At 62.9% G+C, this 11,384-nt stretch overlaps 2 protein-coding genes across 2 annotated transcripts; one reads left to right on the top strand and one right to left on the bottom strand.

Moving 5' to 3' along the window:
• On the top strand, positions 1 to 8,132 carry INPP5J (inositol polyphosphate-5-phosphatase J). The gene is given in 13 exon segments (XM_086761905.1): positions 1 to 338; positions 1,300 to 1,410; positions 2,933 to 3,041; positions 3,632 to 3,748; positions 3,819 to 3,994; positions 4,575 to 4,686; positions 5,057 to 5,166; positions 5,506 to 5,695; positions 5,952 to 6,089; positions 6,483 to 6,575; positions 6,805 to 6,909; positions 7,044 to 7,589; positions 7,591 to 8,132. Coding segments are annotated over 13 exon segments (2,142 nt in total). The 5' UTR covers positions 1 to 78; the 3' UTR covers positions 7,666 to 8,132.
• Positions 8,133 to 8,175: 43 nt separating this feature from the next.
• On the bottom strand, positions 8,176 to 11,138 carry PLA2G3 (phospholipase A2 group III). Its single transcript, XM_086761904.1, has 7 exons — positions 10,720 to 11,138; positions 10,506 to 10,640; positions 10,298 to 10,432; positions 9,650 to 10,155; positions 9,412 to 9,541; positions 9,140 to 9,274; positions 8,176 to 8,920 (listed from the first exon to the last, which is right to left on the bottom strand). The coding sequence occupies exons 1-7, from the start codon at positions 11,136 to 11,138 to the stop codon at positions 8,803 to 8,805; spliced, it is 1,578 nt and encodes a 525-aa protein (XP_086618030.1). The 3' UTR covers positions 8,176 to 8,802.
• Between the last annotated feature and the right edge of the window lie 246 nt (positions 11,139 to 11,384).

Genomic DNA, 11,384 nt, shown 5'->3' with positions numbered 1-11,384 from the left:
ACGCTGCCCGCCTTCCCTGAGCCCGGTGCGCCGGAGCGCGCCGGCCCCGTGCAGGCTCTGCCCGCCGACCGGAGCGAGATGCTCCCCAAGGCGGAGTCCAGCGACCACATCGCGGCCTGGGCGCGCTCCTCGCCCCGGGCCGCCGGCCTGCCCAAAGCCGTCTCCAGCGAGTTCATCGCCGGCGGGAGGGTGGGCCTGTCCAAGCCCGCAGCCCTCTCCAAACCGGAGCCAGACGAGCTCTCCCTCTTCGGGAGGTCCCTCGGCCTGCCGGGCTCTGGCGACTCCTGCGACGTGCTGCTCTGCTGCTCGGGAAGGGTCCCGCAGGATGGCTCGTTCCGGTGAGCGGGTCTCGTGGCGGGGGGAGAGCAGGAGGGAGCGATGCCAGGCTGCCGCTGCCCTTACCGTGAAGCAGCGAGCGAGGCCTCTTGCAGGCTGGAGCTGCCCCTTTCATCCGGTTGTGGATGGTGTTCAGCTGGAGGAGATTTGGGGTGAGGGGCTAAGGGCAAGCGGGGGGGAGCGGGGGAAGGATGCCCGGTGCCTGCTGCCTGCACAGACAGCATTCAGGGCAGCAGGCACTGTGCGGGGTGTCGTGTTGGAGGCATAGGCTGTGGAGCAGGTGCCATCTGCCCCTGCTGTTCCTAGGCTCTGGAAACGATGTGGCACTGCCCTCCCTCGCTGTTGAAATGTGTCCCCTGTGACTGAGGCTCGTCCTAGCGCTGCTGAAAGAGCCCGCAGGCCGCTGGCACATACTGCGTAACAGCATTGATGTGGTGTGACTGATGGTAGCTTTGCACTGGTGAAGGACACTGCTGCAGGGCTTGCAGCGCCGCTGTTGCATGCGATGCCCTGCCTCTCTGGTCAGCCATGCTCTGGGGGCTGCAAACTGGGTCCTTTTCTCCAGGAGCCCAAGGGATGTGTGATTCCAGGAGAAGGGAGGGGAAATGGTTTTCTGGGAACACCCTGTCTCGCAGGCTGCCTGCTGTGCTAGCCTGCCTGTGTCAGTCAGCAGCGATGAAAACGAGGGCTTTTTGTGCTGGTTTCTACAATTTCACCAGGGCTTGGGTTACAGCAGGGCTTGCCATGCTCTGAGGTGCAGATCTTGGAGGAATTTAGAGGCAAGGACCCATCTTCCTTCAAACGGGAGTTAAGGACCTGGTGTATGTGCCCTGGCTAAGCTTCAGCTGTGGGCACTTCTGTTGTAGGCAGAGAGCTTCCTTAGTGGAGCTGGGGGCTGAACAGGGGGGTCAGGGAACATCTATGAGCCCCGGTGTTAGCCTGTTCTTCCTTTGTCCTCCCAAGCATCACAGTGGTCACCTGGAATGTGGGCACAGCCATGCCCCCGAATGATGTGACATCCCTGCTGCACCTCAACACGGGCGAGACAAATGATGCAGACATGATCGCCATTGGGTAAGAGGGTGAGGTGCAGGGCCCCCTCCCCTGCCCCGCCACATCCCTCTCTGGGGGGTCCCCACAGCCCAGGGGGAAGGGGAATGGAAGAGCTGCAGCCTCAGCCTCCCTGGGGCATGGTGAGCAGGGAGGGGTGTGCATCACAAGCAGTAAAATATCAGAAAAAGTGATAGAGAATCAGCTCCTGGTAAAATGAGAGCACTAAGAGGAACCAAAACCCTTGAGTCCTGAGTAGTCTTGGGCACTCAAAGAGCCTGTAGCCGTGCTGTGCAGAGCTGGGCCTTGGCAAGCGCTGCTCTTGCCGGGAGCCCAGGTGGTCCTGGGGTCAAGTCTGTAGAGGCATTTAACTCACCTGCAGGAGTCCTCTGGGAGCATTTTCCTCATCTCAGCTTTTGCCCATGGTATGCAGGCCTCAAGGCTGCAAATCTGCTGCTCTTTCACAGCTGGATTGGCTCTGTGCCCCTGGCAATACTTAACTGCTGGCAAGGCAGTGTCATGTTGGTGTGGTAAGGTTTTATTGGTGTGGCTGGCAAGGCAAGCTCTGCCAGAGTCTAAGGGAAAACTGATCCCTCGAGGTTTGCCATGCAGCATGTGGATTCCTGCTGAGACAAGGAAGATGCTGCCTTTGCACAGGGAGTGAGAAGCAGCCTCTCCCCGGGGGTGTGAGGTAGAAGAGCTGGATCTGCCTCCAGGGACTCCCCTGGAGCCTCCTCGCCCCGGGGAGGCAGCGGTGTGAGGCTGAGGCTGCTGGAGCTATGATGCTGTGTTCGAGCTAAGCTCCTGATCCTCTCAGCCCCGCAGACCAGCAGCGGAGCAGGGCTGTGGAGGTGGACCCGAGCCTGGATGGATGGGGAGGGGGGTGTAGCTGACAGCAAGGGGCTTGCTGGGGCTGTGTCCTGGCCAGGGCAGGGTGTCCTGCTGCTCCTCACCTCCAGGGCATCTCTGCCTGGCTGCGTCCTTTCGTCTGACCCGTGTCTTTGTGCCCCGAGCACTTGATATTTTTGGGCAAGACACTTCCTGATTCTGCTGTTCTCTGCGGATGTTCTCCTTCCCTTTCTTCACTAATTGCTGAGCCGGGAGGAGCACTATTAACCTGTTTGCTGCTGCTCTGAGCCTGGTGGCTAGGATGCATCTGGACACCCTGTGCTGAACTACTGGTGAGACTTGGCTTCTCTGTAAAGACCAATGCAGCTGAAATGTCCTGTAAGCCCCTCTTGCACGTAGAGACAGGCTTTAGACTGCTGCCCAGCCCTGTGCAGCTGAACTGCTCCTGTTTTAAAAAGAGCCAAGGCTTCCTGGGTTCAGGGCCGCTTGTGCCTTCTGCTAGCACACAGCCCAGCATTGCTGGAGCAAGGATATGGCTGGTTTGTGCTCTGAACCCAGGGTCCTCCCTCGAACTGCCCTTCCCCCCCTGGCCCTGCTCCCCAGCACGGTGCCTTGGCGTTTCTCCCGAGGAGCTCTCGCTAGCTGGGACATAGACACCTTCCTGTTGTGGCTGAGGGACCTGTCCCTTTCCTCCCAGGCTGCAAGAGGTGAACTCTAAGATAAACAAGCGCCTGAAGGATGCCCTCTTCACAGATCAGTGGAGCGAGCTCTTCATGGATGTGCTGAGCCCCTTCCACTTTGTCCTGGTAAGGAGGTCCCAAAGGGGACCCTCTCCGCCTGCTGGGCAGGTGGGCCCCAGCGAGGGAGAGTTGGGCTGGAGGGACAGAGGGAGGAGGTGCAGTGGCAGAGCCAGCTGGAGGGACAGACTCCAGCCATGCAAGCCGCGTGTGGGGGCTGACCTGAGGGCTAGTGGCTCATCTTGCCAGTGCGCTGGCTAGCTTGTGCCACTCTGCTCCCTTTCCTGCACCTTTGGCTACCCCTGTGGTGCTGCCCCAACTTCTTGTTGCCTGCTGCGTTGCACCAGGGCAAGGAGGTGAACGTGGGAGCAAGCCTGTGCTTCTGGCAGCAGCCTGCGCATCCCAGGGCAGGTTCAGCTCCCTGGGGCACTTGCACCAGAGCGAACATGAGCCTTAGTGTCACTGGGCTTCTCTCAGCTCTGTATTCGGGAGGGTGTGCATAGATCTCTGAACGGAATGTGCTCTTGGCCCTCTGCAAATGGGGGGCATGCAGAGGACGAGGGTCCTGCCCCTGTGGCCTGGAGGTGTTGGGAGCTGTCCCTGCCCCTACGGGTTCTGCTGTGGCTACCATCCTGCGTCAGCCCCTGCTCCCATTCCAGGTCAGCACGGTGCGGATGCAAGGTGTGATCCTACTGGTATTTGCCAAGTACTACCACCTCCCCTTCCTGCAGGACATCCAGACAGACTGCACGAGGACGGGGCTGGGAGGCTATTGGGTGAGTACGGCCCTGGGGGAGGCGGCAAGGGCCTGGCTTCCTGAGGAGTCACAGGATCCTCTTCGTGCAGGGCAACAAGGGTGGGGTGAGCGTTCGTCTCTCCATCTTCGGCCACATGGTCTGCTTCCTGAACTGTCACCTGCCAGCGCACCTGGAGAAGGCAGAGCAGCGCAAGGAGGACTTTGCCACCATACTGCACATGCAGCAGTTTGAGGGGCACGTGGCCAGTGGCATCCTGGACCATGAGTATGTACCCCACTACTTAGCTCCCCAGTCTGGGCCAGGGCTCTACAGTCTCTGTCCTTCACCACTGCCTCCAGATAGGGTCTGGGGTCTGTCCCTTGAGTCCCAGCACAGCTTGGAGATGGGGTCTTATCTGCAGAGCTGCAAAATTGTCCCATGGCCCAGTGGGGACCCAGCACGGTGGGGTGGGTATTAAGAGGGGTCCTTGGTCTCTCCTGGGGCACATGCAGGCCTGGTACAGCTCCTACTGTACTGGCGCTGTTGAGGTTTGGAACTGGTGGAGGCCTGGCTCTGCACCGGTGTCTTGGCTGTGCGGTCTGACTCCAGTAGGTGTGTCACGGTGGAAATTTCCACCCTCAGTTTCTGTCCAGGGAAGTCGGGCCTATTTGGTTGATGGTGCTTCATCCTACCTGAGGAATCCTGGCAGGGCTGGCAGCTGGCCCAGCTGTTGGCTGCATGCTGACCTGCACTAGTGCTTCTGAGAGCGCTGGTGCTGCAGGCTGAGGATGTTGTCCCTCTGCTGTGCTGTCCGGCTCTGATAGCCTCAGCCCTTCCAGCCCATTGCCCTCCCTCCGCTCCACAGCCTCGTGTTCTGGTTTGGGGACCTCAACTTCCGCATTGAGAGCCTCGACATCCGATTTGTGAAGTATGCCATCGACAGCAACATCCTGAGCCAGCTCTGGGAGAAGGATCAAGTGAGAGGGATGGGCATGCTGCCGAGCCTCGGTCGGGCCCTGAGTGCCATTTGGCCCTTGCCAAAACCACCCGTGCGGCTGTGGGACACAGAGGGCCCTGGCTCTCCTGGATCTATGGGGAAGGGGCAGCACAGTCCCAGAATGGGAGCTAAGCACACGTTTCCTATTTTGGTGTGTTAGGAAGAGCTTGGGGCACTGGGTCTATGGACTTGCTGCTCGCATGGCATGGACAGACCCCAAGAGCTGTGTGGGGCTGGCAGCAGTGGGGCAGGGATGACTGTGTGCTGGGGATGGAGAGGTCTTGGGGGTCTTGCAGAGGGGCCAGGCCATGGGGGCTGGTGTGCTCCCTGACCTGTGCTCTTTCCCATAGCTGAACATTGCCAAGACCACCTGGCCTGTCCTCAGTGGCTTTCAGGAGGGACCCCTGAACTTCCCACCTACCTTCAAGTTCGACGTGGGCACCAACAAGTACGACAGCAGGTAGGAGAGCAGAGCTCAAGTGTGTGCTGGGCCTGGGAGTGGGTGGCATGGCTGAGGGATGCAGGAGTGGTGGGGGTTGGAGCCAGGGTGGGTGCTGGTACCAGTGCAGATGGACGGGGGGAGCTGTGCTGGGGTGAGCACGGGTTGGGCTGGGGAACAGCTGGCTGGAACACAGCGGTTGTGCTGATGCCGGTGCAGGTCTGTCCCTGCAGCTGCACTGAGCTGTATGCTGAGACAAGCCGTCCCCTGCCCATGTGTGCCATAGTGCCAGGGGGAGGCAGTTTGGGCTGGAGCCCACTGCTCCCTGCCAGGCAAGAGATGCCCCTCTGTGCCCTGCAGTGCCAAGAAGCGAAAACCTGCCTGGACTGACCGCATCCTCTGGAAGATCAAGTCTCCCAGTGTTGGGCTTGGTGCGGGTGGGCGCGGGCCCAGCCGGGGCGTCCTGTCGGTGAGCCAGCTCTGCTACTGCAGCCACATGGAGTACACTGTCAGTGACCACAAGCCGGTAGCCGCTGCCTTTGCGGTGCAGGTGAGCGTGCTGTCCAGGGCCACCAGGCACACAGGCAGAGCTACAGCAGTGAGATGCCCAGCTGGCGTGTGTGGTGTATGATGGGGTGTGCGGGGTTTATTTTATTTTTGTTTGGCAAGCTCAGCTGTCTTGTCACTGTGGCTGGGGGCTGCCAGTGGTGTATGTGTGAGGAGGCCCAGCCCTAGATGGGTGCCCTGGGCAGCAGGGGCAGCTCTTCCTGGCATGCCCTTGCTCACCACGTTCATGTCTCTGACAGTTTGCTTCCAAGACAGACAAGCCCCTGGTTGAGATTTATGTGGCTGATGAATGGAGCAGGCCTGAGCAAGCAGTTGTCAGGTACAAGATGGCTGCTGGCTTCCACCGGAGCTCCTGGGACTGGATAGGACTCTACCGGGTAGGGGCTTGTGGGCTGCTGGGGCTGGAGGGAGTGGGGAGCACTACTGCATAGCACCACAGGGTCCCCCCTGAGCCACCCTCCACCAGTGGACATGGGTGCATGGCATGGACCTGTGCTCTCCCTTCCCCTGGCTGGCCCTGGCAGTTAGCAGCAGGACTTGGCCCTGTTATGGGAGGCCCGGATCCAGCAGTTCTCTCTCCCTCCTGCTCTGAGGGCCCCACAGGGTCCAAAGCCCAGCACTCCTGGGGGGCTGGGGGCCAGGGCACTGCTGGGAGGGAGCAAAGGGGAGGGGCTGAGTGAGAGGAGAGCGAAGGCCCAGTGTGACAGTGTCACCTCCAGGTGACAGTGCTGAGCTGGTGTTCCCCTGCTCACCTGTGTATATCTGCACAGGTGGGCTTTCGGCACCCTAAAGACTACGTGTCGTATGTCTGGGCCAGGAGTGAGGATGGAGAGCGCTGCCTGGAGAAGCAGCTGTGTGCACAGGTGAGCTGGGGCCAGCCCTGCTGTCTCGCTGGGCATGTGCCCTGTCGGGAGAGGACAGCAGCCCCTTTGTGCCCTTGATGGGGCAGGAGGGCACCTCCTTATTGCTTTGTGCTGAGCCCTGCGCAGACCTGCTGTGCTGGTGTCGGGGATTTCTGCTCTCAGCTGGGGCCGGGGGTGGATAGGGGCACCCCTGTGCCCACCCCCGGTGCCCACTGGCTGTCTCTGGCAGGTGATGTTCTTGGAGGAGGCGCTGCCTAAGGGGAAGGGCGAGTACATCCTGGGATACTACAGCAACAGCTCCAGCAGCATCGCTGGCATGACTGAGCCCTTCCAGGTCAGCCCGGCCAAGAGGCGAGGGTGAGGGGCTGAGGGAGGCGGGGGATGGGGTCTGTGTAGGGGTGCAGGGCTGCTGTGGTGCTCCACAGCCCTCTGTGAGGATCAGCTAGCAGTGCTGATGCAGGGGTGCAGATCTCCCTGCCCAGGTCGGAGGAGGGCAGCAGCCCTACAGACAGTTCCGGCAGCAGCTCAGAAGAGGAGGATGACAGCACGCTTGTCCTGCTGGCCCCCAAATCCCGTAGCCCCAGCCCAGGAAAGATGAAACGGCACCGGAGCCGAAGTCCCAGCCTGGCCAAGTTCCAGGGCCTTATCCTGCGGCCATCAAGCCGGGACAGGGGTACAAGCCGCAGCCCTTCACCCCAGAGCCACAGAGGCGTCCCTGGGGACATCCCCACCATCCACCTGCCCCAGGAGGAGCCGGGACACTGTGGAGCCAAAGCAAAGGAGCCAGGGTGGGCAGCCAACAGTCAGGAAGGTAGCTCCTTCTACAAGACTGTGTGGGAGCAGGGTGACCCCCAGTGCATCTCTGCTGACAACACCCTGGCCAGGGCCGACCCCAGGAACCTGGGCCTGCTGCCTGCACTCCACCTGGAGATGACTGACCAGGCCCTGGGCCGGCGGAGGGAGAGTGGGGACCAGGGCCACCCCTGCCAGAGGATGAGCCCCACCAGCCCCCCTGGGCTGCAGCACCTCCCTAAAGGAGCGGAGCAGCCTCCAGGAGCTGGACAGCCATAGCTGTGCCATGGGCCACTGATGCAGCAGCCTCGTCCCTGTAGCGTGCTTGCTGTGTGCCTTCCTCTACCACTTTCCTGCTGAGACACCCTGCCCCTCCTGTATTTATTGCAGTGACTCCTCACCTCTGTTGTGTGCCTGGCAGGTAGGGCCCCCCCCGTTCCCCCCAGCCTGAGCTGCTGCCCTGACCCTGGTAGGGCTGAGAGGTGTCACAGGGGGAGGGCAAGGCTTAGCCCAGTGTGGTGGGGGGGAGCCCCTTGTGAAATTCCAAGTGCAAGACCCTTCAGTCCTAGGGCAGGAGTGCTGGCCTCAGACCTGAGGTGGGACAGGAGGCCAGGGCAGGGCTCTGGTGGCAATGGTGACAGACATAGTGTGAGGACCACCCCAGGGTACCCCTGAGATCAAAGCTTGCTCCTTTCCTGCTGCTACCACTGTGCCTCAGCCTTGGACCTAGCGCAAGTGACAAAATAAACCATCCTGCCCACCCCAGCTGCTTTGTGCTTACTGCAGGGGGCAGGCACCACACACAGCATGCTCAGACCACCCTTTATTTATATTCTGCTGCACACAAGGCCTGCCCCTTGGCTGCTGCCCCCCACCTTGCTGCAGGGCTGGGAGCCAGCATAGACCTCAGCCCTCCCTGCACCCACTCCCACCGTGCCTGTGGAAGGGGGCCAGGATCACACCACACTGCTCCAGTCCCCCCAGCAGAAGGGAAACACATCCGGGGTGGGGGACCATCTCCCCTGCCTCAGCAATTCAATGCCCAGAGTATCCCCCCCACCCCAGGGCACAACAGGGAAGAAAGATGGTGGCTCTCCTCTTTCCCAAACCCTCCAATTCCTTTCTCCTTGCCTTGATGCTCACATGCGGCAGCCACAGCCACTCCCCTGTAGTCACAGCTCCTTCAGAGGCATCTCAATCCCTCTGCCTGCCCCCCCACTCCATGCAGTCATGCCAGCAGCTGTGCTCAGTACCAGCCTTTGTCTTAAGGACTAGAATCAAACAGCTCCACTCCGTAGTCGCTGCACAGCACATCTTCCTCCCCATGCGAGGCAGTGCTTCTCAGGCATCATCGGAGCACCACAGGGTGCTGAGCCCTCAGCTTCTGCTTCCAGGCCAGCCGCAGGCATCGCTCATAGAAGGTGCCACCGCTGTCCTATATCTTCCAGTCTGGATGCTCAGCCTTGGAGGTCATGTGCAGAGGACCCCAGCGCCTCAGGGTCTTTTTGAGGTGCTGTGCAGGTACTAGCATAGCTCGAGGCGCTGCGGTACAGCTGCCAGAGAAGCAAAGCTGTGAGCATCAGTGTAATGCTGTAGCACTGACAGCCATTGCTTTCCACCCCAGCCCTGCTCATGGTGCAGCAGAGCAGGGAATAACACTTGCAATGCCAGCTTCATGCCAAGCGTGCAGGGCAGCGCCCAGGACAGCCCTCCTGCCCGTGCAGGATGGGAAGCCCCACTCAAGCAGTGTTCCCTTGCCCTCCCACACTTACTTGTGCTGTGGCCCATCCGCCTGGCTGCAGTCAGCAGGAGGCTCTAGAACAAAGCAGTCCGTGGCAATGCGGTCAGCCAGGACAGCCACCTCCACCTCGCTGATGTCCCTCACCCTGCGCAGGAACCGCGCCAGCCTGCAGGCACAGGAGGGCAGCGGTGAGCTGGCCGGGGGGCATCCCCCTGGGTCCCACCTTGTCTGACCCCAAACCATCTGCACACAGTGCCCTGTTGAGGGTGGGAAAAGCCCTGCATTTTCCTCGTGGACACGCACCTGCGAGTGCAGTTGCAGTGGAAGAGCGTTCGGGAGTCCGTGTTGTGCAGGTCGTACTTCACCTCGTGGGGTGTGATCTGGTGCTCACACTTATCCAGGTACTTGTAGCACCTGCACAGCTTGCCCAGGCCTATGGACAGTGAGGTGGTGAGGGGCACCCCCAGCCCATGACCCCAGTGGGGTAAGGCCTCAGCACACCTCAGCTGTGTCCCAAACTGTGCCCCCAGCACCAACTCACCTTGCTGCCTGCACCCTTCCACAGCAGACACAGGGGTGGCTCTGCACTGCTCTGTGCCTGGGTTGGACCCGACGCTGCCATCTCCAGGGCGGGCTGTGCAGGCAGGGTACACTGAGCCCCCAGGCCCTCGCTGTGCTCCTCCCGGTGCTCGCCCTCCTCCAGCAAGGTCCTGTTCCAACACGGCCACTGCTGTTGAGGGGCCGGGCTCCAGCCCCCGCTGTGCTGCTGGGTGCCTGGTTGTGGGCTCAGCCTTGTCCCCAGCAGATGCAGGGGACAAGGTACCTGGGCCCCACGGCTGTTGAGCTGTTGCAGGCCTCCGTGCCTGGTGGAGCCTGGGGTTTTGCCCCAGTGCCTGTCGGATCCGCTTGTGCCCTGCTCGAGAAGGCTTCCTCCCCTTGTGCAGGAGCTGCACAGGAGGGCTGCCTGCCTCCTCCGCAGGCAGGCTGTGGTGGTACTGACTCTGCTGCACCATCCTGGCCAGGGGGACCACACCGTAACACTCGCACCTACAGACGTCACATGCAGTGAGGCCCTGCCACAGCCAAGCTGTGCCCCGCTGCAGCCAGTGGGACAGCCAGCCATGGCACGCGCAGGGCCGCAGCGGCCGATGCACTCAGCTGTGGGGCTGCACCCCCCCGGGGCACTCACCCTCCCCACCAGTGCCACTGGATGCACTCCTCGCTCTCCTCCAGCACGAAGCACGGCACTTCCAGCAGGTTGAAGAAGGTGATGCCGATGATGTTGGAGATGGTGTCATTGAGAGCCAGCAGGCACTGCCGGAACCTGTGGGGCAGCTGGGGCCGGTGAGTGGCCCCCATCCCTGTGTGCGTCCCCCCACCCCGGCCCCCCAGCGCACCTGGTGTTGCAGTCGCAGTGGGAGACGGTGTGCAGGCGGTAGTTGCGGATGCCATAGTTGAATGGCAGCGCCGTTATCTGCGCCGAGCACTGGTCGTGCTCCCGGCAGCACCAGTCGGGGCCGCGGAAGAGACCTGCGGGCAGCGCCGGTGAGCACGGCTCCGCCGGTGGCGGGGGGGGGGGGGGGGACGCCGCGCCCGTCCGCCCCCGTATCCAGCTCGTTGGCGTTCCCAGCCGAGTCACCGGCCCCGCACCACAGCGTGCCCGGCAGCGTCCAGCCCCGCCGGCGGCGGCGGCCGCGCCCTCCCGGCGACGCGGGGTCGGCGCAGGCGGCGCGGCGCCGCCAGAGCGCGGCCAGGTCCCGCCGCAGCGCGGCAGCGGGGGCGGCGGGCGGGCGGCGGGCGCGGAAGGCGCGGGCCAGGCGCGGGTCGCGGCGAGCCCAGCAGGCGCGGAGGCGGCCGCGCCCGGCCCAAGCACTCTCCACCAGCGCGGCCGGGCCGGGGCCGGGGCTCAGGAAGGCCACGTAGCGCGCGCCCCCTGCGCCAGCCGCCCGCCGCGCGCACACGGCGCCGCCGGGCCAGGCGCGCGCGCACGCGCACACCGCCGCGCAGGCCAGGACCCCCCGCGCCCACATCCCGCGGCGCCGCGCGTGCACCTTCCCCCGCCTCCATCTCGCGCCCGTCTTTAAGCCCGCGCCCGGCGGCGAAACCTCCGCGCTGATTGGGCCGCGCCTCCCCGGGAAAGGCGGGCGGAGGCGGCGGGGCGCAGCCGGTGCCCCCATCCCGTGCACCTCCGTGTCACACCCAGCAGCCCCCGCGCCCCCCGCGCCAGCCCTGGCCGTGCACCCCCCCCCCCCCAGTCTCGGCTGGGGCACTCCGCA

This window comes from Chlamydotis macqueenii, chromosome 17 (assembly GCF_036417535.1).
Source record: "Chlamydotis macqueenii isolate bChlMac1 chromosome 17, bChlMac1.mat, whole genome shotgun sequence".
In the NCBI taxonomy this organism is placed as follows: domain Eukaryota; kingdom Metazoa; phylum Chordata; class Aves; order Otidiformes; family Otididae; genus Chlamydotis; species Chlamydotis macqueenii.
Note: the sequence above shows the minus strand (reverse complement) of the source record. Positions and strands in the feature narration are given on the sequence as shown.